Genomic DNA, 27927 nt, shown 5'->3' with positions numbered 1-27927 from the left:
CCCTCCTAACCTAAATCAGTTAAGCTCCATCTTTCCTATCGATTGCCTTCCTGGGTCACCTATCTAGTTATTAGCAAAAAGGGAGAGAAAAGTGGTCTATCTTCTGAGCCATGAAATCTCGTTATATATGCAGTAGCAGTCAATTCAATAAATGATAGTTATTTTGTAAGCTCCCTGAAATTTAACTGTTTTTGATAAAGGAGAATGTAAAGTATTCTCATGTTTTCTAGGAGCTCAGCAATAAAAGAAAAGATGTCTATGGTGTAACTTTGTTAGCATTGTAATTATGATTCTAACTACTGCTAAAACTTTTTTTGTGGTCAGAAATTATTTCCCTGGGGTTCTGGGAATTTCATATAAATACTATTTTTATTTGGCATTGGACCTTAAAAATTCTGAAGGAGAACCACAAACAGCTCTCTTTTCCTAAAGGGGCCCAAATATTCTATTAGAGAAGGTGAAAAAGTACAAACCATACACTTAAACAGATGCCATAAAATCTGGAAAAGCCATCAAAAGGAAGAAAAGTTGCAGCTGCAGAAGGAAAGCTCCTTCTTCCTTTCACATTTCTGTGAACGTGAAAAAAACAACAAACCCAAAACAACCCAACACTGATGTTGTCCCAGATGGAGAGGGAAACACTAACTTAAGGTGAATATTAACCCTTGTGGAGTTGGGAAGAGAGGCAGGCTGGGCTGGAATTCAGGTTCTTTCATGTTGATTGTAGTGCCCTGGGAGAAGAGGTGCTACTGGGTTGCAATATAAAAACACACTATGATGTTCTAAGGAATTTTCCCCTTCTCTTTGAAAATACAGCACCTCTCATGTCCTTCGTTTCCTTCCAGTACACTATGTGCCCTCTTCTCTGTCCTTGTGAACCCTACAATTCCTTGGTCCTAATTGAAGTACCCCTAAGACTTTCTCTTGCTGTACACGCTCAGCTCTTTGTGCTGTATATATATTCATATTCTCTCTCTCTCTCTCTCTCTCTCTCTCTCTCTCTCTCTCTCTCTCTCTCTCTCTCTCTCTCTCTCTCTCTCTCCCCCCCCCCCCCCTAGGAGGATGGGGAGGGCGGAATATGAAAGGAAAAGAACAGGCAGGCAGCTGGGAATGCAGTGCACTTTCTTTTAAACACAGAGGCTGGAGTGGACTATTTCTGCTGAAACTGCAAGACAATTGCCCTCCACCCCTCCCCCAACCCGTCCCCAAATATCCGACAGGATTTGGAGAAAAGGAGTAGTGGGAGAGGGACTGGGTGTAGCTTCGAAGGATGGGAAGGGAAGTGGTGGAATCCTCCTTCCAGGTCCCATGAGAAGGGCCAGCGGCAATTGTCAGGAGCTTCGGAAGAGGGAAAGAAAAACACCTAGGGAGAGAAAAAGATAGCTCCAGTCTTCTCACTCTTCCATCAGAGGCAGCCGACTGAGCTCCCCCCAGCTGCCAAAGCATCCTTTGCCGGAGGACGACTGCTTGCTTCCTCTAGTGCTTTAGTCCCTGGGCCAGAGAGACACACACAGAGAGAACCCTGGCCGGTGTCAGAGGACCTGGAAGCTTGGGAGAGGGAATGGTTTGGGAGGAGGCGGAGGGAAGAGACCAAACCGTTGGGCTGGTGCGTGGGGAGCGGGTGTACCCTGAAAAGGTAGGAGTGGGGGGCGGCTGAGAGTTCTATGGACTAAAACGGGCAAGCCTTACGTGCTTTTAATTGGACGAGCGAGAAAATGGCTGCTGGGGGGACATTCGCCAATTAGAGCGGCTATTTGGGGTTAACCCCCGCCTCTCCATCGTCCCTATCTCCCCCTTGGATCTTTCTCCCGTTGGGTCGCCCCTTCCTCCTAGCCCCCCTCCTCCATCCGGCGCGAGGCAGTTGGCTGGGCGCGGAGGGCAAGGCGGAGCCGGGAGCGCGGGGCGCTCCCTCCCCGCCCCTCTCCCTCCCTCCGAATCCCCCGAATCTGGTCCCCCGTGGAGGGACGGTGGCAGGCGGCCGCGGTGCCCTCCGCCTGCCATCCCGTGCAGTCCCTTCGTCCAGAGCCCGCTTATCTATATCGTGGGGTCGCCCCGGCGAGGCCAAGGTCACGAGTCCTAGGGGGCCGGGGGGCAGGGGCGGCGATGCCCGTGCTGGACTTGGGGGAGCCGAGCGGAGGCGGCGGCGGCAGCGGAGCTCCATCCGTCCTCCGGGGGGAGCGGGACGGGGGCCGGCCCCGGTGAAGACGGCGACGGCGACGGCAGAGACCGCCTTCTCCGCCCACGCCGCCTCCGCAGCGGCGGCAGCAGCAGCAGCAGCAGCAGCAGCAGTAACAGCAGCAGCGGCAGCAGCCTCCGGGGCTTCCCGGCCCCAATCATCCTGCGGAGTCTCGGGGTCCGCGGGCGGCGGATGATGGAGCCGGGGGCGTCGCAGCCCGCGGCCCCCGCGCTGGGGCGAGCCCGGACCGGCGGGGGCGGGGGCGCCTCCTCCTGGCTGCTGGATACCCCCAGCTGGCTGCTCGGCTACGGATTCCTCTACCTGGTGCTCTACGCTCAGGTGTCCCAGTCCAAGCCGTGCGACAGGAGCTCCTCCTGCTTCTCGGGCCGCTGTGTCAACGCCACCTGCCTCTGCGACCAGGGCTGGGTGGGGGACCAGTGCCAGCACTGCCAGGGCAGGTTCAAGTAAGTAGTTTGGCCACCTTTTCCTTCCCCTTCTCCGCCCCTACAGCTCAGGCCTCGCCTCTTCTCTCCTTCGGTCCCGTCCCGTCTTCTTCCTTTTCTGCGTTAATGTCCATCCCTAACCCAGCCCCGGGGCATCAGACACTGGCACGGACCGGCGTCGTGCCCTGGAGAGCAGCAGCGGCAGCATCATCATCACCTGCATCAAGGTGAAGAGGAGACAGGTGTAACTGAGGAGGAGGAGGAGGAGGAGGAGGAGGAGGAGGAGGAGGAGGAGGAAGGTGGGTGCGGGTGGGTGGGACTGCCTGTGGAGGACGGAGGCCAAGGGCGGACCGGGGATTTTGGGGGAGCCCTGTGTTCGGGCATGTCCTGGTCACCCGTTCCAGGCTCCGGCAGCAAGGAATAATCCTGCAGTTTTGAATTTCTCCGTCCAAAAGTGCCTTCTCACTTTCGCTATTCTTTTGAGGGGAACTTTGGATTCAGAGATGTCGTGAATTGTAGAGGGTGACTTCGGGAGTGTGAAAGAAAGAAGGAAATAACCAAGAGATTTGGGAATAACTGTTTAGTTTGGGAACTGTGTACGTGGGGGAATATTGTCGGATCACCGCCCCCCAAAGTAAAGTTATTAGATTGTGAAAGTAAAGAGTCACTGAGGGTATTTCTTAGGTATATCGACGTGAACAATTTGCCACACAACTTTATATGCTTTTGCTTTGGTGGAGTTTGGTTTAGGGGGAAAAAAAGATAAGGGCAACAGCATATGAATTAGCTATTGAATTGTAATTTCTGCTTTTAACTTGTAATGGACAGTTGTAAAGTTCATTAGTTGCTCAGTGCTCTTGTTGAGAATATGGAGCGTGTGGTTGGCCTGTGGCCTGGAAAACTGAACACTACTCACAATTACTGTGAATGAAAGAGAAATCCAGGTGAAACCCCTATTATGTTCTATTTGTAGGTATGTTGGAAAAGAGAGAAATGCGGTATATCTAGGTCATAATCTCAGTGCCAGGAAAAGAGCAATCCCTTATTACTTTATGAGGGAGGCAAATAATGTTTTTGGAGCCTTTTAAAACCTCTGGCTTTGCTCTCTCTACCCCCCCCCCAAGCTTTTTGACTAGTAAAATAATTGCCAATAGCCCTTTCAAAAGAGGATTCACAAAATTTTGATTTGCCCTATGAAAAGACTATGAACTTAATGTGAAAAAGTATAACATTTTAAATAACACGCTCCTTTTGAAAGAAATCTATGGACATTGTGTTAAGGTCTGCCAGTTTCCAGTCAGAGTTGATTCTTTTGTTTTTTGTTTTACTTATATAGGTTAGAGCATATATTTAGCACATGCCTTTAAAATAAGCACAATCTAGGTTTCTTATTTTAAGAGAAGCTAATAAAGATTGTGTTAGAAAAAATAAGTGAGCTAACAGATAAGGAAAGTGACATTTTATTAAGTTTCATTTTCAGCTTTTGCTTGTTGTTTTCCATTAGGACAAGTGGTTTAATTATTTCTCAAATTTTAGTTAAGACAATAGCAGTCAACTTCATTATCTGATAAGTGATAGAGTTTTAAAAGGTAAAAACTGTCAACTGGGGCTGAGAATGAAGAAGCCATATGTATTTCTTAATATCTCTTTAGCTAGGAACATGAAAGTTGTCTGAATGACATGTAACTTAAGGAAATTTGACTTGGTATGGTGGATCCTTCCCTTCTATCTAAAAAGCACAAACATCTGCAGAGTTATGAGAAGCTCACAGCTGTACTTTATAGCAGTAGAGCTAGTTGTTGACCAGCTGGATGGGGGTGGTGGTGTAGGGAGTGGGATGGGGAGGCTCTTTGCTAGTGACTTCACAAGCAGATGTTGCTTCTGTCAGTAAGGAAGATAGTAAATCAAATAAAAACAGGCTTAAATAACATGTATCAATTATATGAAGAGAATTTTAAATGTTTGCACACAAGTTAAAATATTTCAAAAAATGATTGTTTAACACATTTACCATTATTAAAGAATGGATTATTCACTGCGACTTCCAGTACTTATGCTTGCTGTTCTTATCTCTAGATTTAATTTGACAACATAGTAAAGTGGAGAGAGTCCTGGATTTGGAATCAAAGGCCCTTGGTTCATATCCAGTCTTTGCCACTAATACTTGTATAACTTTGAGCAAATAACTTAACCCTTCTGTCCCTTATTTTCCTCAACTATAAAATGAGAGGGTTGGACTAGGTGATCTCTAAGTTCCCTTTATTTCTAAATTTGTGATCATAATCACATTAATTTAGATAAACCTGCTTTCTTTGTCTTTTATAATAATCAAGAAAGGAAGTATTATCTTTAAAAGAAAAAAATATTGAAATGAAGTACATGGCAACCTATGCATTGATAAAGGTTTTATTTTGAGGATGGTATCTGGTTTTATCAGGCTGTTGAACTATTAATACACTGGGAAAGTCTCTAAATAGAAATTCTCAAGCCATTAATTATCCTGAGAAATCTTTTTCTAAACTGAAGGATAGCAACCTAGCAAACAGACATCAGAAATGATTGATCAATCTTAGTAAGCAGGTGTCAAAATTAATTGGCTGGTTCCATGGTAACCTAGCTTTTCTACTATAGGGAACCCACTGGGGAATAAGAGTACTCTTCAAATGCTTCTCTGGGAAGGAAGATTGATGGATGGGGGGTAGGGGGGGGGGAAGAAAAAGCAGAGACTATAGCAAAATCTGTATGTGTTTTAGTGTATTTACTTCCATTTTAAAAGAATTGATTGTAGTCTTCCACTTATTCCTTATTTGAAAAGAAGAATACTCAGTTATGTTCATATTCTCACAGGTAAAACATAATGTTTATCATTCGATAAAGACAGACTGGAAGTTTCCAAGGTGTTAGAGTAGCAATGATCATGGCCACTTTGTGAAATGTAAAGTGATCAATATTTATCACATTTTAATTATATTCACTTTATCCTGGTACTGATCTGCATTGAACGTAACTAAAATCATTTTATTGAGCATTATTTTACTGAAACTATTATTGTAGAAGTTGAGTTGTTAATTATTTCATAAACTGAATACATACTTCAAACTCTAGTCTTATTCTAAGATTTTCTTGCTAATTGACAGTTTGAGAACTAATATGAAGTCACTAATAAATTAATTTTTGATATTAGAAACTATTTTAATATGTAGCATATTTTTCACGAACAGCAATCCTTCATAAAAGCTTCTCTATTTTAAAAAAAAAATTGTAAATATATCAGGAACTTTATCTTTACAGGAAGTTAAACAATCATATTGACTTACATAAGAATTACAGTTAAAGCATGGTATTTCTATGACAGCTTATTGAAAATTTGATGTAAAAACAAGTTTATGCAATTAATTTATTAAATGGGCAGGAAAAGTGAGGTAGAATGAATATAATGTTTTTTGCTCCCAAATATATAGATTTCAAATTATATTCATTAATAAGAGGGAAATAAGTATTTTTAATGAAGTTAGATTGATTTTTTTTGTATCCTTATGCATTTTATATTTTCCATGTATTGAGTAACAAATCACATGTCCAAAATTTGTTATATCATTCAATAAATAGAAATATATCACCTTTTATGTGGAGTCATTCATAATATCTCTAATAAATCACATTGGAGCTCCTAAATTAATTGAATTCACGTTTTGCCAACAATTAAGATAATAGTCTGAAATGAAATTAAAGAGGAAAGAAAAAAGTAAATTAAAATTATGCTAGCACAAATATTATAGGAATAGCATAATAAGTAAATTAACTTTTCGTTTTTCTTAGTTTATGCTTTTATGCATAGATGAACCTTTGGGGAAAAAAAAGGTGTTCATTTTCTCAGTTTCCAGACTGGTTTAATATGTGTTGCTTGTAGTTAAACATGTTCAGAATGATAGTATCTATTTGAAATAACCTATAAAGAAAATAAAGACTCCCTTGTTACACTGTAGAAGGATTGTGTGGGTTTAGATATTTTTCACTCCTTTATTTTAGCCACAGTGGCATGTAGCCAGTAACATGGCACCTTTTTTCTTTTTGCTGCTCTATCCCCCTCTCTGGGGCCACTTTCCTGACTCCCACTTGAATTGGCAGACTGGGTTTCCAGCTGGCAGCTGAGCATTGTTTTCCTCAAGGTTCTAGAAATGACTCTGAGGGATTAGGTTTCTTAGTACTGTTCCTTATAGCCGCCCCTCCCCCCAGTGTTTCCAATTGTTTATCATCCAGTAACTCCAATTATCTTTTAGCAAAGGTATTTACTAAGATGGCATAGTAAAAATAGTTGGCAAAAATATTCCCCTAAGAAACTGGAGTGAACTCTCCCACAAATACACAGAGGTTCATGGGGAGACTGGGTTCAAACTTAGAGTACAATCATGGTGAATCACATGGAAAATACACAAGTGTCAAAGGGGTAACTCATAACCTCTGGCATTTTATGCCATGGAGTTCCTTTCCAGAGCTAACAATAATAATAGCTAGTATTTACTTAGCACCTACTATATGCCAAGCATTGTGCTAAGCACTTTACAAACATTACCTCATTTGATCCTCACAACAACCCTGGTAGGTAAGTGCTATCATTACCTCAATTTTACAGATGAGAAAACTGAGGCAAACAAGGTTAAGTGACTAGCTGAGGGTCACACAGCTGGTAAATGTTGGAGGCCAAATTTGAACTCAGATCTTTCTGACTCCAGACTCAGTGTTCTATTTACTGTACCACTTAGATACCCACTTCCCTGTTAGCACTCTTCTCCGTTGCAGGGGGGTCATACCCTTTGAAGCTGCTTCCCCCCCCCCTCTTTCCTTCTGCATCCAGCTGTTTTCACATTTTTCTTTGGTGTCTCTCTTTTTGTTCCTTAGTACTATATATAGCTTCTGCTTTCTTAGGTCATCCTTTATCCTAATAATTTCTCTCTGCTCTCAGCTGGACACCTTGGCTTCTACTGGTCCCTTCTCCTAAGTGGTGTGATCAATTCAGTGGAATGGAGAGGGGAAAGTGAGGGTGAAACTTTTTCTTACTCATCCTTCTCTCTTCTCACTTCCCCCATTATTTAATTACCTCTCAGGAACCTGAACCTGGAGCTGTTTACTCCTGGGATGGTCCACTGCTTGACTGGTCTATTTTTATATGTAGCTCAAGAGGTGTTAGTCAACAAGCATTTATTAAGTGCTTACTATGTACTAGGTACAGTGCTAAGCTCTATGGATACAAAGAAAGGCAAAAACAGTCCCTACTCCAAGGAGATCACAGTCTTTTTTATTTAATTTAATTCTTTTTTGGGTGGTCATGAGGGTTAAGTGACCTGCCCAGGGTCACACAGCTAGTAAGTATCAAGTATCTGAGGCAGAACTTGAACTCAGGTCCTCCTGAATCCAAGGCTGCTAGTGCTTCATCAACTGAGCCACCTAGCTGCCTCAGGAGATCACATTCTAACTTGGGAGACATCATAAAAACAACTATTTATAAACAATATGTATGTATATATATAAATACGGGATAATTTGGAGGTCACTTTAGAAGGAAGTTCAAAGATGAAGGTGGACTACCATAGGCTTCCTTGAAGAATGTGGAATTTTAGTTGAAACTTGAATTTTAGTTGAAGCCAGGAGGCAGAGGTAAATAGGGTGAACATTCTGTGCATGGGAGACAGACAAGTGAAAAAGTACAGAGTTGGGAGATGGAGTATCTTGTGCCAGTAAAAACAAGGAGGCCTGTGTCCCTGGACTGCAAACTATGTGGAAGGCAGTAAAGTGTAAGAAGACTGGAAAGGCAAGAGGGGACCAGCTTATGAAGAATTTTTTTTAATGGAAAAACATTACCATATTAGTAATTTTGTACAAGAAAACCTGAATAAAAGAATAAAAATGAAAAAGTGAAAAATAGCATTCTTCAGTCTGTCCCATCAATATCGGTTCTTTCTTTGGAGGTAGATAGTATGTTTCATCGATATTCCTTTGGGATTGTCTTGGATCATTGTATTGCTGAGAATAGTGAAGTCATTCACAGTTCTTCATCAAATGGTATTACTGTCTCTGTGCATAATGTTCTCTTGGTTCTGCTCACTTCACTATACATCGATTCATATAAGTCTTTCCAGGCCTTTCTGAAATCATCCTGCTCGTCATTTGTTATAGTACAATAATATTCCATCACCATCATATACCACAGCATGTTCAGCTCTTCCCCAATTGGTGGGCATTCCTTTGATTTCCAATTCTTAGCCACCACAAAAAGAGCTGCTATAAATATTTTTGTGCAAATGGGTATTTTTCTCTTTTGGGGGATGTTATGAAGAATTTTAAAATCCAAATAGAGGATTTTATATTTAATCCTGGATCTTCTCAACCAGTCAGAAGATGTCTTCTGGGTGCCATGGTCTTGTCTTTCATCTGGTAGCCAGAAGTCCCATGATCATTTCAAATGTGCTTGTCTACACATAATGATGAAATTATAAGGAAATCCCTTCATTGAAAGAGCCTATACCTTTTGTGATTATATTATGCAGTGGTTGTGGAAACCCACCATAAAGGGACCTTTAAGGTGGCTCTAGAGTAAGGTGATTCTACTTAGTAGATTTGGATATACCAACACTCATTCTACTGTAAACTGACCCATAATTCACAATTGGGAAGCCAACTTTCTAACACTGAGCTAATGTTAAAATGTACAAATACAGATTGAGTAATCACCAACTGGAATTTAAAAAGATAATTAATATTTCAAATTTTAAAAAAAGGCTTTCCATATATGTTAAAGCTTTATGAAAAACCAGAACAAACCTATTATAGCTATTGATGTAACCCAAAATAAGGTATGGCATTTCTTTATTAAACTTGAATTCTTATAAAGAAAGTAATATTGCTTTGGAAAGTTATATGAATATATGATGTTTTCAAATAATCAGCAGCTGGCTTTCATTTCCTTGTGTTTGTTGATGCTTTTGGAAAATATAAGCAGTATAGATTTTTTCTATCTTTTTTCAGATCTCTGTTGCATGTGTCCTAGTTGAATATAATACACTATTATATTTGATAAGGGGGTGTTTTTATTCTGAAATACTTCTTTAATAATAATAATAATAATACCCAAAATTTATATAGTGTCTATTATTTGCCAGGCACTGTGCTGTTTTACAAATATTCTCTCATTTGATCTTCAAGACAACCCTGGAAGGTTGGTGTTTTCATGCCCATTTTACAGAAGAGGAAACTGTGATGAACAGAAGTTAAGTTACTTGTCCAGGCTCATCCAGTTAGTCAAGGTATCTGAAGCCAGATTTAGAACAGTTTTCTTGACTTCCAGGCCTGGTTCCCTATCCACTGTGTTACTTAGCTGCCCCATTACCAGGGTGGAGATAGTATGGGAGGTATCACAACCTACTTTATAGGATTCAAAATGCGCTATCAGTATGAACTAGTATAACTTAGTAATGATTTCATTGGTGGAGGAGACTATCACTCCCACAGAGTAGATTCTGTCCTTAAATTTTAATCTTGTTAAGTTGCCAGAGTCTCAGAGAGGTTGTGACTTGCCTGTTGTCTTACAGCTAATAAGTGTCAGAGGCAGGATTATAACCCAAGTCATTTGAGTCCAAGTCCAGCATATACATTAACTATTAATTCTGCCTCTCTAGTATTAAATAACATGAATGTCTCTCTCCTGCCTTACTTCTAACAAGTGAACTGAAGGTAGCCTAAAATGACTTGCTGGTAATGAAGCCACACTGGCTTTGTGCTCATCATTTCCATTTCTTGCTATTTACTAACTAATTCTCTCATTGATATATTCTAGAATTATACCAGGAATCAACATCAAGCTCATTGGTTTATAGTTTGCACATTCCATTCTCTTTTCTTTTTTTGTAGACATGGATGTTTTCCTTTCCCAACAGCTTAATATCTTTCCTGTTCTGTGCGATCCGTCAAAGATAGCAGTAATTGCCTTAGGCTATAGTTCTTTTGGGCTTGGTGACACAAAGATGTAAAGGAAAGCTAGGTGTTCTGTAGTTCTCTTACTCTTTATCTCAGGTATCTATTCTCTATTCACCACTTTTGTTCTACCCTTTCCAGGTTAAGGCTCATTCTCATTCCTGTAGGAAACAAAAGCAAAATAAGGGTCAGCACTTCTCCTTTTCTCCCTTTTGTAATTATTCCATGTACAATGAAGAGTGTTTCTGTCACTTTTCATTCTCCTTTCCCTTCCTGCACTAGCAAAAATAACTTTTTTTAATTGCTATTTTTTTTTTTGCTTTATTCATTAGTCTCAGATCTTTGAGCTTTAGCACTCCTGACACATTCTTACAGGACTTTGCTATGCTTTAGCATTAATCCCTTAGCCTTTATCTTATATTCATGTCTTTTAAAAACTTGAACTGGTTGATGAATTTTCTTTGCATCCACATTGCTCTTTTTGGACAATTATCTTCCCCTTTCCTTTTTCATTAAAATTGTATTCCTCTGTTTCTTCAGAATGTCATTTTTGAGAGCTTCCCACTTAATATCCCCTGTAGAATTTTAGTCTCTGAGATCCTATCAATTCTTTCTCTGGATTTTAAAAAATGTGTTTTCCCCAAACTTAGAGTGGCTGTCAGATTACCCCCCATTTCTCTTCCTTTGAGGCAGGTAGGTGATTCAGTGCATAGAGTGCTTGGCCTGGAGCTTAGAAGACCTTGTTTAGCTCAGTTTTCCTCATCTGTAATATGGGGATAATAACAGCACCCATCTTTATTGTGAGAATAAAATGAGATAATGTAGTAGGTGCTTTATAAATGCATATTCCCTTCCCTTCTGCTGTCTTTGCTTGGGTAAGATCAATTCAAAATTCTATACTTAAAAGAATTGTGTTTTTTTTTGGTGAGGCAATTGGGGTTAAGTGACTTGCCCAGGGTCACCCAGCTAGTAAGTGTTAAGTGTCTGAGGCTGGATTTGAACTCAGGTCCTCCTGAATCCAGGGCTGGTGCTCTATCCACTGTGCCACCTACCTGCCCCAAAAGAAAAATTTTTAAAGGTTGGGTTTCCTTATCTCACCTGGGCTAGAAGTACAGGGGCTACTCACAGGCCTGATCCCACTATTGATTGGAATGGGAATTTTGACCTGTTCTGTTTCCTATCTGGGCCTATTTGTTCTTCATTAGGCAACATGGTAGCCCTTTTTCTTGGGAGCTCACCATATTCATTCTGAATTTAGTGTGGACAGCTGATTCGTAGAGCCCATTGTAGCTCAGAACTCCTGAGCTCAAGACATCATCGGATTTAGCATCTCTGGTAGCAGGGATTATAAACATGTGCTTATTTACTTCAGTATTCAGAATATACTGTGTAAAGAACCTTACACTAGGCACTGGGTTTAAAAAGGACAAATAAGACAGTTCTTGTTCTAATAGAGTTTATGATCTAATAGGCAAGACCATGACTTATGTAAATGCAGAGTAGAGTTGTGGAATGCTAAAATTGGAATTGGGAGAACTGATTTCAAATCTTGATGAAGACACTGAACCAATTCCTGGATCTATGGGCACGTAAATTAATCTCTTAGACCCTTAGTTTTTTCATCTGTAAAATGTCGATAATAATGTTTGTACTACTTACCTCAAAGGGTTCATGTGATAGCAGAGTTAAATCTGGAAGGGGACCTTAACAAATAAGGTAACTGAGACCCAAAGAGATTAAGTTATATACCCAAGGTTCCATAGATAGAGAATGGCAAAGACATGGACAGAACAGAGGTCCTTGGACTCCAAATCTAATACTCTCTCCATATGCCATGTTGGGTCTCAGTGTGAGAAAAACATGTTGCAAACATTCAAGAGCTTTACAAATGTAAGTTTTGTTCTAAATAATTCTAATGTAAGACAGAATGTGAAGTTCAAAGGTAAGCTCCATGCAAAATATTATTTGAAGTTTGAGTAGGGCAGGATCACTTTCACTTGGGCAAGGCTTCATGGTAAAAGTAGACTTTGTAAGGAGGGATTTTAATAGGAACAAAGGGGTACATTGTGGACCACCTGGTCCACGAATAGGGAGGAAGTATAATTTTGCTGGAAAATAAAGTATAAGCAGTGAAATAGCATGAGATAAGACAAGAAAGGTAACCAGATTGTGAATGCCAGGATCTGGAATTTATGCTTTATTCTATTGGAAATATAGAACTACTTACTGATTTGATGAAAATGATGGGTTTGAAAGATTATACAGCCAGTGAGATTAAGGAGAAGTAGAAGAGAAGAGGCTGTAGACTGGAATACTAGATGGGAGGTTACCTCTTCTGTATTTCTGTAATAGTGAGCATCTGAAACTGCTTATAACTCTTGTCAAATTCTACTAGTAGTAATACATATAAAAAAGAGCAAATGTTTTAAAAAGCATTTCCTTTTTGGAAAGCCATTGTTTAAATCCTGTAGTGCCTGAGGCTGCCATTGTACTGTATTGGTATAGCAGGAGAAAAAAAATGTCTCAATTCTGCCTCTGTTTTTAATAAGCTTCTAAGGGGTCTTTTAGTAGTTAAGCTATTAACTGACACAAACAATTTGTTAATCCTGGTTAATACATAAATTTTTTTCCAATCTCCTTTTCTCAGTTTAAATCTATTCTTAATGGTTGCTAACTTTGCTTAATGGTTAGATTATTTCCATTTATAGTTATAATACTATAACAAGTTTGGAAGAAGTAATGTTTGAGTAATAGACTGTATCAAAGAAAGTAATCTCAAATTATGCTTGCCTTTAATTTTAAATGTAAACAAGTGAACTTTTGACTTTTAAATCATTGGAGCTGGAAGGCACTTTAGGATGGAGAATATAGAATGTTAGAGTAGGAAAGGATCATAAAATATGAACTGTTAAGACATGAAAGGAACTTTAGACCACTACAATGTTAGAGAGCATTAGAATGTTAAAGAAAAAAGGAATGTTAAGAACCAAAAAGGACTTTACAACATAGGACAGAGAAGAAATGGAAAGAATCTTAGCACAGACAGTGTTAAAGTTGGGGGGAAGAAACCTTACCCATAGAATGTAAATAGCTAAAAGGGACTTGGGAAAAAGGAATTGGAATGTTAGAGCAGGAATTGACCTTTAGATATCATTTTATCAAACTCTTTCATTTTACAGATTTTGACTGGTTAAACCAAAGGGAAGAATTTTGGTTACACTCTAACAGGTACTTGAGATGCAGAAATTTACTTTTGAGCTTAAAAACATTTTTCAGTTACAATATCAAATTTTTGGAAAAGGACTGTCCTAGTAAAATTGGACATTCCTGCTGATTCTGTATATTTGTTTTTTAAAATAAATGCTCTATTTTCCTTGACATGTTTTAATACTGTGCTTCATTTTTAATTTTTCAACAACTTTAATTACATCAATAATTTATATAAAACATTTTATGTGAAAATATCATTTATTACTTCAATTACCTCATGGAAAGGAAATATTAATGTCATGTGTTAGCATAACTGTATTCTTGAATTATAGCTCAATGAGCCATGAATAAGAAAGTGATAGTCATATCTATAGAAATTAAATTATCTGAACTTGTTTATGCATGGCATATTGATTTTAAAATTTGCTATCTTTGAAGTTTTAAAACATCCTTATTATAGAGAGAGCTTTTAAAATTAGAAAAATTACTAGAATAATTTGAAGAAATGTCTTTTGAATATGCTTCATTATGTTGTAAGGGAAAGAGAAATGTACCTCATTGCAACTATGCAACTCTGAAATCCAAGAGGACCATGATTCCACATTAAGGAGAAATTAATTATTAGAAGAGATTTTTAGTACTCAGATTGCCTTCTGGTTAAAGAGTGCTAGAAGTAGCAATTTTTGCCACATTGTCTCAGTGCATAGACTTTACCCAAGGCCTGTTTGAAAAACCAGGTTTCCAGTGTTAGATGTCTGAAATGACTGTTTCTTTTTAAATTTTTGCCATGAAGGTACAATATAGTAAAATAACAAAGGATTTCATCAGTGTGAAAATTGTAAATGAAAACAGAGACATCCTCAACAAGCTGAAGCACAAGCTGTGAACCTTCTCTCCTGATCCTCACTTGCACTAGCAGGCTGGGTCCCCAGAGGACAATGGCTGCTTCTCCCTTCAGGGTTGTGAGCCTATAAGTCCCCACTGCAATGCTTTCCCCCATGATTATCAGTTGATATCAATTAGTCAGCCAAATTTAATTAGCTTGTAGACAGGGGTATTTGCTGAGGTAGTATAGTAAAAACAGTCGGTACAAAATATCTCCAAAACTGCCTGTGATACACGTCACCACCAGTATATAGGGAGTCCTGGTGCAGGTAGGCTCAGGCTTTGAGAACATATGTGACCAAAGGGTAACTTAGAATTCTTAGTTACTGAAGTCCTTTTCTTTCCCTCTGTGAGTTATTCATGAAGTTCCCCTTGGATATGGTTTAGTTCATGCTGCTTTTCACCTTCTGATGAATAAACTGCTATTAGTTTTTTATGTCTTTGGGTGGCTGCTAGGCACTACTTAGAAGTCAAAATCTTTTGACCTTCCAAAATTTGTGGATCCTCTTCTGGTCAAGGGGGTGGGGAGGAAATTGAGGCTGGTGTCTCTCCTTGAAAACTATTTTGTTATAGGAGCTAGACTGGAATGGCTCTCTTTTACACTGCCAGACACACATATGCCAGAGTTACATATTAACTTACTATGTTATGCAAAATCCACCGTGCTTGTGTAAGCATGCATTAATTTAGTGTTTTGGATTCAGTGATTCCAAAGAAGGAGTTGTATCTGATAAAGGTATTGTGGGGTGATTGATTATTATTTGGCTCAACTGAACCTTACCTTTATCATTTTATAATATACTCATTTCTACAATAGGAAGAGTGCTTGACTTATGGTTATAGAGCCTGGGTTCTAGTTCCAATTCTCTCTCCATTATTTGTATGACTTAGCAGTGAGTCTCTCCTAAGACCTTGATTTTGTCATCTGTAAAAGTAAGCCATGTTCTGTTTGCTACTTTCTTGGAGATTTCTGTTGGATAGAAACATTTTATTTTATGATTTATAAACTTTGACTTATGTTGAGAGTATTACATCATATATTTCTTTTTTGGCTTGAATTTTTAGACTTTGCCTTTTCATTATCCAGCAAAAAGATAGTATAAGAATGAAACACAACTAATAGGTTGTATTCTAGCATTTTTTTGCATGTTAGGTGTTAAAATGAGAATTAATTTCCACTCCTATTCAGTAGACATTTACAAAGCATTTGTGTGTGTGTGTGTGTGTGTGTGTGTGTGTGTGTGTGTGTGTGTGTGTGTGTGTGTGTAAGGGAGTATGTGAAGTGTTTGGGAGGTAGCCCAGAGCTGTAGGAAAGTGTCTTGCTTGGAATCCAGAACTAAATCTAATCCAATTTATGAGACTTACTAGCTTTGTGACTGATGACAAACCATTCAAAACCATGTGACCCTCCATTCCTTGTCTGTAAGACTGTGATAACAACTGTAGTACCTATCTTAAAGATGGTGGTAAGGCTCAAATGTGATAATATATGTATAGCACCTGGCATCTGCTCAGAACTCTAGAGTCCCTCCAAGTGTGTCCTCTGGCCGAGGAAACAATACAAAGCAAAAGTATTAGTGAAAGAGTATGGTGAGAAAAGTAGCTATAGAATGTCCCCCCTCACCCCCCCCCTCCAGTAAGCTCAGAGGTACTATTTCCCACAGATAAACATACCATCAGTTGGAAAAATGTTCATGCATAGAAAACATACAATGAGTGGAATATGTTTGGTTAGGGCACACTCATGGACAGGGATACAGATAGGCAACATGAGTGGCCAGATCATATGATTGAGGGGCAATCAATATCTCTGGTGCTTTTGGTGATATTATTGTATTTTATGCTGGGCCTGCTTTTTTACTGTGCGATGTCTCTGTTGGATGCTTGCTTGTAGTCTTGTGGTAACAGCTAGCAAGTAACTGCTGCTGTCTGTTGCTCCTCTGGTCTCTTTAAAGCCAAATACAGCCATGTCTGCTTTGGTGCCATTGATAGTTTCTTTCTGATATATATCCATAGTTATAGACCCAATGAGATATTTGCCACACATTGAGAACAAGCCTTGAACAAGAGCCAGTCAGATTTTCCTGAGCTAAGATTGTCCATCTTTTAAATTGTCTATTGTCTGAGGCCAAATCACAGTCCTTTGTCTCAGACTCCTGTTTGACTTAGGGTTTAAAATTCTCAAGATGCTCCCATGCTTGACATACATATAAATTTGAGCTAGAATTAAGCTAAACAACATTCAGAAGAGTGCAGCAGGGTTGGAAAGGAGGAGCTAGACAGCCTGAGCATGCTCATCAAAAAGGGGTTTTGGGAGGTTTCCATCTCCACTCTTTTGTCATAGGGAGGGCCCCGGGGCAAGGGAGTGTACTGGTGAGGTATGAGTGCGGAGGTTGAAGTGTTCTTGCTGGATGATGAGTTTCTTGGGGCATAATGATGAAGTCTAGTGGAATATAGCCTGGTGAAAAGGAGTGAGTAGGTCAGAAAAGGCTTTTTGTGAGAGGAAGCACCTGGATGGAGCCTTGAAGGAAGCTAGGGATTCTAAAACAGGTGAGGAGAGAGTGAATTACAGGCATAGAGGAAGGACTGCATGTAAAGCCACTGAAATGGGAACTGGAAAAGTGGAGAGGAAATAGGGGAGGTGGGTTAGCATGCCAGCCTCTACACAAGGTACCTGTGTGATTTTGGGCAACTCACTCAACTTCTCTGGGTCTTGGTTCCATTTTCTACAAAACAAGAAAACTGAGCAAATTCTCAATCAATGGGATGATGCTATGACTAGTTCTGGGAACAGAAAATATGCCATTTTCCCTGGAACTGAGAGTAATGTATAATGTGGATACTTTGGCCCTACTCTCATAGGGCCAGACAGGCTAAACCTTCCCCTCAGCATTCTTGGGAATCCTCAGGGGTTTGGGGACTATCTTTTTTTTTTCTCTACCAGCTTAAGCCCCACTAGCCGTGTTCCTCTATTTGTTAGAGATCTGTAACTAGCACCAAGTTCCATTTAACCCCCTCATATCCCTTTACAAAAGAATAGTTACTTCAAAGATATAGTAATGTCACAGGGGAAAAGGGGGGAGGTCCTTAGGTATTCCTCTGTAAAGAATTACACTCTCGAACACTATCCAGTTAGAATGAAAGTCGTCTTTTATTTGGTGCCAGTTAGAATGAAAGTCGTCTTTTATTTGGTGCTAGAGAAAGTGACTGAGGGTTAAGTCAAAGACTTCACCCCTGGGGATGTGGGCTCAGAAATATTCTCCTCCTCCCAGAACAGAAGAAAGGCCAAAGCTTTAAAGAGGATCGATGGCATGTCTACCTGAAAGTGAAAAGTTCCTTTTGGGGGTGGGGTGGGGAAAGCATGGATGCTTGTTATACTCCTGAGAACTGAAGGGGATTTTTTGAAATGATGGTCCTGACCTTTAGGGTTATCTTTTTCTCCTAGCTCTGGTCAGGTAGTAGCCACACTGACTTTCCTTCTATAGAATTTTACATCTCCTTACTTCTTAGGTGTGTCTGTTCTGATATCTAGTTGGCCTATCTAAACTTTAATAGTCCCTTCATTCTGGTTATCTGGTCATCTTTGGTTTTGCTTCTTACAGAAGAAACTTCTGACTAAGCCCATGTCAGTAAGATAAAGTAAGAACAAATGTACCGATATTTCTCCACCATCTCTGGGACATCTTTTCCCTTGTGCCACATCATTCTCTGGGAGAGTAGGCTCGAAACTGAGCTCAGTTTCAATATAGCATCGATGGCACCACATTTACGTGCAGAGGCAGTACCTTTGCTGGATGAGTTTGAAAGATTACGCTCTGCTAGTATAGCCTTTGAGAAGTGAGGGTTACTTCCCGCTGAGAATAGCACATTGAAGTATGACTTTAGTGTACAAAAAAAACCCCCAACAACTTGAAAAATGTTTTTTTTTTAATTTCTTGAAAATGAAAAAATGAAGATTACATAGGTAGGAAAATTATTTTTCTAATGTTCTTATAGAGTATTATGGCACAACATTTATTGGCCAGTGTCTTCTAATTGCTAATAGTGCTCAGGAGTAAGGAAGGCCATAGTGTTCAAGTCTTGTGACGAGCCACTTGATGCCCTGGGTTTCTTGTTTTTTCTTTTCTTTTCTTTTCTTTTCTTTTCTTTTCTTTTCTTTTCTTTTCTTTTCTTTTCTTTTCTTTTCTTTTCTTTTCTTTTCTTTTCTTTTCTTTTCTTTTCTTTTCTTTTCTTTCTTTCTTTCTTTTTTTTTTTGTGGGGCAATGAGGGTTAAGTGACTTGCCCAAGGTCACACAGCTAGTAAGCGTCAAGTGTCTGAGGCTGGATTTGAACTCAGGTCCTCCTGAATCCAGGGCCAGTGCTTTATCCACTGCGCCACCTAGCTGCCTGAAAATAAGTTGCTGACAGTCTCCTATGGTTGAGGGGGTTTTATATTGGGGATTTTCCCACACCATTGAAAACACAAATCTCAACCAGTTTCTCAACTAACTGTCTTTTCCACCTCTCTATTCCTCTTCACCCCACCTACATTTAGGGAAGAGAAGAGAGCTAAATAAAAAGATGATGAGGATTTTTTTTTTTTTGAGGAAAAAGATTGGTGGGCATATCTTAATTTGCTAATCTCCTTTGTGTTCTGTGTTTATAGTACCTTTGCCTAGTAGAAAGGAAGGAAACAAAAATTTATTTATTAAATCCCTACTCTGTGCCAGGTCCAGTGCTTTATATATGCTAAGTGTTTTATAGATATTATATCATTTGATCCTCACAACAACCCTGGGAGGCAGAAGCTGCCTAGTAGGTATTATTATCCCCATTTTAGAGTTGGGGAAACTAAGGCAAAAAATAATGAAGTGATTTGCCCAGAGTCACAAAGCTAGTAAGGGTCTGAGTCTGGATTTGAACTTCAGGCCTAGCACTCTACCACTTTGCTGTCCTATAATGATTCCAAATAATCAAAATATACTATACTATACTATAATTAGGTAGAAAACTTTTACTAATCATTTTTATAAAGGTTATCAACCAAAATGTTTTGAAACTTATTTTTCTGTATTATACCATTGACAGGGTTATTCTCAGCCTCAAAATTAACCAAAATATTCTATTACCTAAAATTTTTGATTATTGAAACTTTTATACTTATCTTTTAGTAATTTAATAATGAAATGTTTATAAATATTGATCTACAATGTATAAAATGTGAGTGATTCATATTGTTTATTATCCAGCAAAAACATCAGCAGTTGACACTAGAGGTGGTTGGCTTAAACTACCAAATCACCATCTGGGTCTTTGGAAGTAAAGACACTCTGAAATTCACCCAAGTTTAGATGTCTGACCTATTTGGCCCACTGAGTATTTAACATACCATATTTTCATCTACCTTTATAGCCAAAGGGTGAATAGAGGGAAGAGGCCTAAGGGCAGCAACCTTAGTAAAGTTTCAGATTTGCAAGTGGGAAGGACTTTGTGGAGCCAAAAAGACACTAGAATGACACTATTTTTTTTATAACACTTTTACTTTGTGACTCATTTTTGAATCCAATCTCTCTTTTACATTTGTTTTCAAAGAGACAATTTATTGGCTATGGTAAAATTGAAATCAATACCATAACCTTAAATATTAAAATTCTTAAAATTATCTTTAATTCTAATATTACCATCATTTCTGAATTTCTACCTCCCTTTACCATGTGAGCTATCTTTTTTAACAAACAACAACAAGAGAAAAAGAATTAAACAAAACCCTTTACCTCTTTAAAGAAGTAGAGAAATTTATTTTCCCATCTTCTGGGCTATTGAGTTTATGACATGGGGGTTCTTTCATTCATTTTTTGCCAACACTTTCTAATGTAGACATTTTTCTTTGGTTTTCATTGCCTTTCATTCCTTCCTGTGCCTTATCTCTTTTCTTACCCTCTCTCTGCCACTGGAACTAAAAAACCATGGAGATTTTATAGAGATGTTTGTGCTGGTGCATTTTAGTAATAGATGCTTCATAAATGTTTGTTGAATTCAATTGGTTAGGAGCTGAGAGAATTAAAGGAAAAGAAATGTGCAGGTGGAGGGAGGCTAGGAGTGCCTGTCAGGCTGAACCCATGCTGGAATACATGAAGAGCACATCAGGAAGCAGAGATATTCATTTGTGCAGTTTTTACCGTCTGTGCCATAAATAGAAAATCTATGGTGTAATTTATGAGTCTTGTAAAACAATAATCACCATAAGTCAAGTATTGCCTAATTCAAAAAATTTTCATTAAAAAATGTCTACTTTGAAGATTGTAAGATTTGTAAGATTGTAAGATTGTACTTTTGAAGATTGAAGCTCTTTGATGCTCTCGGTTTTCCTTTTAATTCTGAGTTTTTATATAAAACTTCCATAGGGGATATATCCAATGTGCTAGAGGCTGTCCTTTGTTCTAACATTTTTGTGGATACTGGTGTAGTACTTGGCTTATCCATCTGTTATCATTCTTTTTTTTTTTTTTTTTTTGGTGAGACAATTGGGTTTAAGTGACTTGCCTAGGGTCACACAGCTAGTAAGTGTTAAGTATCTGAGGCTGGATTTGAACTCAGGTACTCCTGACTTCAGGGCCGATGCTCTATCCATTGTGCCACCTAGCTGCCCCTGTTATCATTTATTCTTGATAAATGACTGCTGACTTCTTTTTATGGCCTTCCATATTTTAGGTTATGTCTTTATGCTATTTCTTGTTTATAAATCATCTTGGTATTATACTTCAGTCTACTTATACCTACCATGTACATTTCCTTTGCCTTTGTGTTACCCTCAATTGTGATTTTTCTAAGATCATGGCATTTTTTACTTATAGTAGAGTGTGACTGGGAAAATACTTTCATAGTAGTGAAAGGAGGCTTCCATTATCCAGAATCTGTTGGAGCTCTCCATGACAGAAGCTGAGTATTCATTATCTTCTTGTCTTGCTTTAATAATAATCATGTCCTTCAAAAGGAAAAAAAAACAACAACAAAGGGAAATTATATCTTAGATTTGATTCTAACCAACAGTGCAAAGTTGTCTGCTAGAATCAAAGTGATGGGAACAATGAGTAGAATCGATCAGTCTCTCCTAAAGTTTGTGATAGAGAAAGAGATAAAATCAAGCCAGATGTTGTCTGAAATGTATGCTATAATAGGAATAGATTTCACAGGTTTAGAGGGAGTATCCCATGGATTAAAACTCTACAGGAAAGTTAGCACAGGATTGAGGAAACTATTAGAATTTCTTGAGATACAAAGGAAATAATTCCAATGAGAAAGAAAATTGGAGTTGTCTGAGAGACCGATGGAAATGCACAGAGAAGTAACTTTAAATATTTACACACCAGAGATGGAAGTAAGGGCAAGTAAAAAGACAAAATGAACAGTCCTAAAAGTGTTAGGATGAACTGAGGCTAGCAGGTGAAGCTTAGGTTGTCAAGGCCTTTTAAAAAGCTATATAACTATAAAGGACATATGAAGAAACACACTATCTGATAAATAAGAGTGTAGAATAATTTTACATATATATGTAATATACATATGCATACCTATATATATATCTATTTGTGTCTAATGGTAGCCATCTCTAGGTCAGGCAGGAGGGGAAGGAAAAAAAGAAATTTACATGATTAGTTTATTATATATTTAAAATGTACATAATATATTTGCAGTTTCATGTGCAATCATTTTTTATTATACTATGGTAGAGAAATGCTTGTTTTATTGTATAAATTGAAAATAAAAGAAAACTATATGATGAGACTGGAGGGGGCTAGAAGGAAGAGAACTACTGCTGGAGTGGACAGGCTAGTGATTTCTGACAAGAGAGAGGGTAGAGCTGCTCTAGTCTTGCTTTGCTTCTGTTTTCACTGCCAAGGAGAATGACCTCAGCACTGGAAATGATAGGAAAACATGGCTAACAGGGACCTGATGTGCAAGATAAGTAAAGAAAGCATGAAAGAATGGTTACTTGACCTTGATAAATCTGATGCACCTGGCCCAAATGAACTACATCTCTTGGTAACTAGTGAATTGGCAGTTATAATTGATGAACTGCCAAAAGTGATATTTGCAAGATATAAGGAATGAGAGATATAAGAGGTACCTTAGTATTGGAGAAAGGCAAATGCCCCACTTTTCAAGAAAAAAGGGAAAGAGAACCGATTTTTATAAGTAATAGGTCAATGAACTTAACTTGGAAAATTAATAGAACTGATTTTTAGATATGGTTAGTGAACAACCAACAAAGGAAGTGGCTATTGCCAAGGGCCAGTGTGGCTTCATTAAGAATAGTTTTTACCAGACTAGCCTTATTTCCTTTTTTTTTTGTTAGCATTAATGAATTGGTAGATCAGGATAATGTTGTAAATACAATTTACCTAGATCTTAGCTAAACATTTGATCAAGTATCTCATGATATTCTTGTGGGGAAAAAAATGAAGAAATGTGAAGTAGATGTTAATAAAACTAGATAGATTTAGAAATGGTTGAATGGCCAGACTCAGAATAGTTGTTAATCATTCAATGTCACCTTGGCAGGAGGGCTGTAGTGAATTGCCCCAAGGATCTGTGCTTGACCCTATATTGCTAAATTTTTTTTTATCAGACATTTGGATAAAGATATAGAAGGCATGCTTATCGAATTTGTAGATAACACAAAGCTAGGGAAGATAACAAGCATGCCAAATGATAGCCTCCCCCCCAAATCTTGATATATTAGAATATTAGGCTCAATCTAATAAAATGAAATTAAGTAGAGATAAATGTAAAGTTGCCACTGTTAATAATAATCAAAATCACAAGTACAGGATAGGAGAAGCATAGTTAGTTTTTCTGGAAGGATCTGAGAGTTTTAGCACACTGCAAACTTAACATCAATTGGTGACGTGTTATGTGGCAGCCAAAAAAGTTAATGTAGTTTTGGGTTGAATTACAATTACTCTGGCTTCATGGAAGAAAGAGGTGATAGTCCCTCTATTTTCTGTCCTGGTCAATTACATTTGGAAGATTGTATTTCATTTTGAGTACTGCAATTTAAGAGAATATTGATAAACTGGAAAGCATCCAGAAGAGGGCATCCAGGAAGGTTCTTAGGACCTTCTGAATAGTTTGAAGGGAGAGGGTGGACAAGCATTTATTAAGCACCTACTATTTGGCAGGTACCATGCTAAGTACTTTATAAATACTATCTCATTTGATTCTCACAATAGCCCTGGGAGGTAGGTACTTTATCATCTCCACTTTAGAATGAAGGAAACTGAGGCAGAGAGTAGAAATGTTTTGCCCAGAGTAATACAATTGTCTTAGGCAAGTTTTGAACTCATATCCCCATGCCTCCAGGCTCAGAAGTCTCTCTACTGCACCACCAATTGCCTCTAGTTTAAAGGAAATGGGAATGTTCAATTTGGAAAATGTGTGTGTGTGTGTGTGTGTGTGTGTGTGTGTGAGAGAGAGAGAGAGAGAGAGAGAGAGAGAGAGAGAACTGTAAGAGCTATCTACAAAGTATTTGAAGGGGTCTTATTTTTTAATAGTATTTTATTTTTTCTAATTACGTGTAAAGACAATTTTTAGCATTCATTTGTGTATGTGTATGCATGTGTGTGTGTAGCTATAGTTTACCTATATGTCATGTGCATGATCATTCCACCTCTTTTTCTGTGTATGTAGGCAATCAGGATTAAGTGATTTACCCAGGGTAAATCTGAACATTTGAGGAAACATTTGAACTCAGGTCTCCTGATTTCAGGGCCTGTGCTCTATACACTGTCACCTAGCTGCCCCATAACATTAATTTTTGTTTTTTTTTGGTTTTTTTTGCAGGGCAGTGAGGGTTAAGTGACTTGCCCAGGGTCACACAGCTAGTAAGTGTCAAGTGTCCGAGTCTGGATTTGAACTCAGGTCCTCCTGAATCCAGGGCCAGTGCTCTATCCACTGTGTCACCTAGCTGTCCCCATAACATTAATTTTTTAAAAAATGAACTCCAATTATTTTCCCCTCCCTTTTTCCTTCCCTCCCTAAAACAGTAAACAATTTCATATGTTATATATGTGTGATCATGTAAAATATATTTCCATATTGGTTGAAGGGCTCTTATTTGGAAGAGAAATTAGACTATTTCTCTTTGGCCTCATTCAGGAGCAGTGGGTGAAGTTCTAATGAGGCAAATTAATTCTTGAGATCAGAAAAAACTCTCACAATTAGGCTTGTCCAGTAGTATGATGGGCTGCTTCCTCTGGAAGTGATGAGTTCCCCACTAATTGGAGGTCTTCAAGTAGAGATTGTGTGGCTATTTGTTTCCTTTGGACTGGATGATTGCTAATTTCCTTTCCAACACTAAAATTCCATGATTTCTGTGATCTATGTGTATACTTGGTCCAAAGTGAAGATAGCAGTACGTCTATTCCTTATCTAGCATAATTCCTCCCAGAGTTCATAACTTGCTTTAAAGCTCAGTGCAGATCTGTCTTCTGCTGTTGTAGCCATTGCCTCCAAAATTCTCTTGAATTGACTATACATATTTTGCATTTACTTATTTAGTCACTTGTTTTCCTCTGACATAATGGAAACTTGTTGGGGTCTTGGACTTTTAATATTTGCCCTTGTTTTTCCCAGTGTAAAGCAGTGTGCTTTGGCATGCAATATGTACTTAAGTAAATGTTGAATGATTCTTAACCTCCCATAGAAGAACTCTGATAGAAGACCTGCCTGAAATCTTGGCAGGTTTCCTCCATCCTTTTTAACATTTCACAAACACTGTTGTAGCACTCGTACTGCCCATCTTTTATCTCTGTCTTTGCATGATTATTCCACACCTCTTTTTCTGATCAAGAAAATGCACATCTTTAATAACCCTGTAAGGCAAATATTATGGGTGTTAACATTTTGTACTTGGTCACGAAACTATTATGTAGTGGGGGCAAGATTCAAACCCAGATTACTTTTCAGTCAAAGTTTTTTTATTTTTTACATTTTACTATGCCATCTAACTTCAAGGCTTTAAGAACATTTTTCTGATTCTTCTGGCTGTTAGTGCTCACTTTAAACTACATTGTGTGTGTGTGTGTGTGTGTGTGTGTGTGTGTGTGTGTGTGTGTGTGTGTGTATGAGTTTATGAACATGTTGTATTCCCCCACTACTATTTTAATGTTGAAGGCAGGGATTGTTTTATTTTTGTCTTTGTATTCCTAGCAAAGGACATGTCTTTTGAGGCACTACATTGATAAGCTCTGAACTTTTATAAAGGGAAGCAGTGATCATGAAGAACCAATGGGACATGATCAACAATAGGCTATGCTGTGGCTATAGTTTACCTAGATTTCAGTGTTGCATTTGATAGTGTCTTTCATTTTATTGATGTGGACAAGATGAAGAAATGGATGTATTTTTGAATCTGCATTTAGGTGAATTTGGAACTGGTTGAATGATTAGAGCCTAAAAATTATTTTTAAGCACTTTGCACATATTAAAATAGTATGCACATATCAGTTTTAATAGTTGGTGGTTTGATTCAATGTCAAATTAGAGAGAGGTTTGTACTGTTCAACACTGTTCAGTGATTTAGATTACATATCTCAATTTATGGAAAATGTATTTGTGAAGTTTTGTCAAATTGAATTGTAAAAAATTGATTTTTACAACAAGTTTAAATTTTTTAAAATTGATTTTTGTTTATTATATTGCCTAAATTTCTACCTACCCTCCCAGGGAGCTGTTCCATGTAACAAAGAATATTTTTAAGAAAAAAAAAAAGAATCCCAGAAAAAACAATCAATATATCAAAAAAAGTCAGAAAATATATCCAATATTCCATACTCATAGACCTCCCAGCTCTGCAAAGGAGTGGGTTACAGTGTCTTCTCTTTTATTTGGGGCTGTGCTTATTCTTTGTAATTCTGTTGTGTTTACTTTCAGTTGTTTTGTGGTGGTTCTTTCCATTTACATTGTGGTAGTCATTCTGTATATTGTTTTCTTGGCTTTGCTTAGTTCATTCTGCATCCATTCATGTAAGTCTTTCTGTGTTTCTTTGTATTCATCATATTTGTTATTTCTTATGGCACAATAGTATTCCATTACATTCATATGCCAGAATTTGTTTAACCATTCAATCAGTTTGGCATCTACTTTGTTTCCAATTCTTTACTATCACAGAAATACTATTTATAGAAATATTTTGGTGTATATGGGGACTTTCTTCTTATTAATGACTTCTTTCAGGTAATTTACACCAGAGTTTTAGAGAAAGTGTGTACACCAGTTTAAAAAATTCTATTGTCAACCTTTTTTTAGAACAACTATCCATTTTTCAGTTTCTTTCATAGAAATCTAAACTTTTATCTGATTTGATTAAAGTATAGAATTAAAAATTGTTTACTTTCTGAGTATGATCTCTATAATACAGATTTTAGATTTAGTTTTTATTGTGACAAATTAAGATAAACTAATTGTGAGGAATTATTAATGCCAGTCTGCTTGTAGAAGATCTCAGTGTAGATGAAATTAAACAGATGATTCCTTTTCTACAGGTGGCAATCAAACATTCTCTATTGACATAAAGTTTGTGATGCAAAATGATCTTTATGTCAGGAGCTTGGGACACTGTAGGGCTAAGGGAAAGATGGAAGAAGAAGGTTATTACTTCCAGGAATATTAGTTCTTGGCTCCTACTGTTATAGGGATAGTGTTGAGTAGGAGTAAGAGATTGCAATTTAGCTTGGGAGCAGGGAGTGTATTTAGGATCCTTAGGAAATACCTAGAATGTTGGTGTATGTGTTTTGGAGGCTGGTATAGATACCGTGAGCTTGCAGTATGGGAAAAGAGGAAATGTTTGTGGCAAATGTGTCTTAAGTTTGTGGTATGATGGTAGAGACTGAGAGGTATAGGTCAGTGGTTGTAGTGAGTATGTGAAGAGAATGGTTAATTGAGGTGTTTTGATTCCAAGGTGATATGTTTTAGGTATAACCTGAATAGTAAAAATTAATGATTGAGGGCATAGTCAAGGAACCTTTGGTTCCAGGGAGCTCTCACCCTATAGAAATACATTATAGACATGGAAATTTGTTTTGCTGTTTCATTGTTAGTACTGCCGTACTTCTCTCCCCATCACCTATACCCACCTCATGTAGCATAAATGCTCCAGAAGAAGCCAGAATAGAAAAAAAATGCTTGAAAAACTATAGGATCAGGTTTTATCTTTTGTAATTATTTGAACCATAGGCTCCTGAATGTACTTTAGGCTTTCCATTT

General features: G+C 38.2%; 1 protein-coding gene across 2 annotated transcripts in view; it reads left to right on the top strand.

Moving 5' to 3' along the window:
* The first annotated feature begins 2230 nt into the window (after positions 1–2230).
* The window catches only part of ATRNL1 (attractin like 1), a 1132449-nt gene continuing 1106752 nt past the window's right edge, over positions 2231–27927 (top strand). For both annotated transcript variants that reach the window (XM_043982337.1, XM_043982338.1), the window contains exon 1: positions 2231–2640. In XM_043982337.1, the coding sequence (XP_043838272.1) occupies positions 2369–2640 (272 nt within the window). In that variant the 5' untranslated portion in view covers positions 2231–2368. The remainder of the gene's footprint in view (positions 2641–27927) is intronic.

Source organism: Dromiciops gliroides, chromosome 2 (genome assembly GCF_019393635.1).
Source record: "Dromiciops gliroides isolate mDroGli1 chromosome 2, mDroGli1.pri, whole genome shotgun sequence".
In the NCBI taxonomy this organism is placed as follows: domain Eukaryota; kingdom Metazoa; phylum Chordata; class Mammalia; order Microbiotheria; family Microbiotheriidae; genus Dromiciops; species Dromiciops gliroides.
Note: the sequence above shows the minus strand (reverse complement) of the source record. Positions and strands in the feature narration are given on the sequence as shown.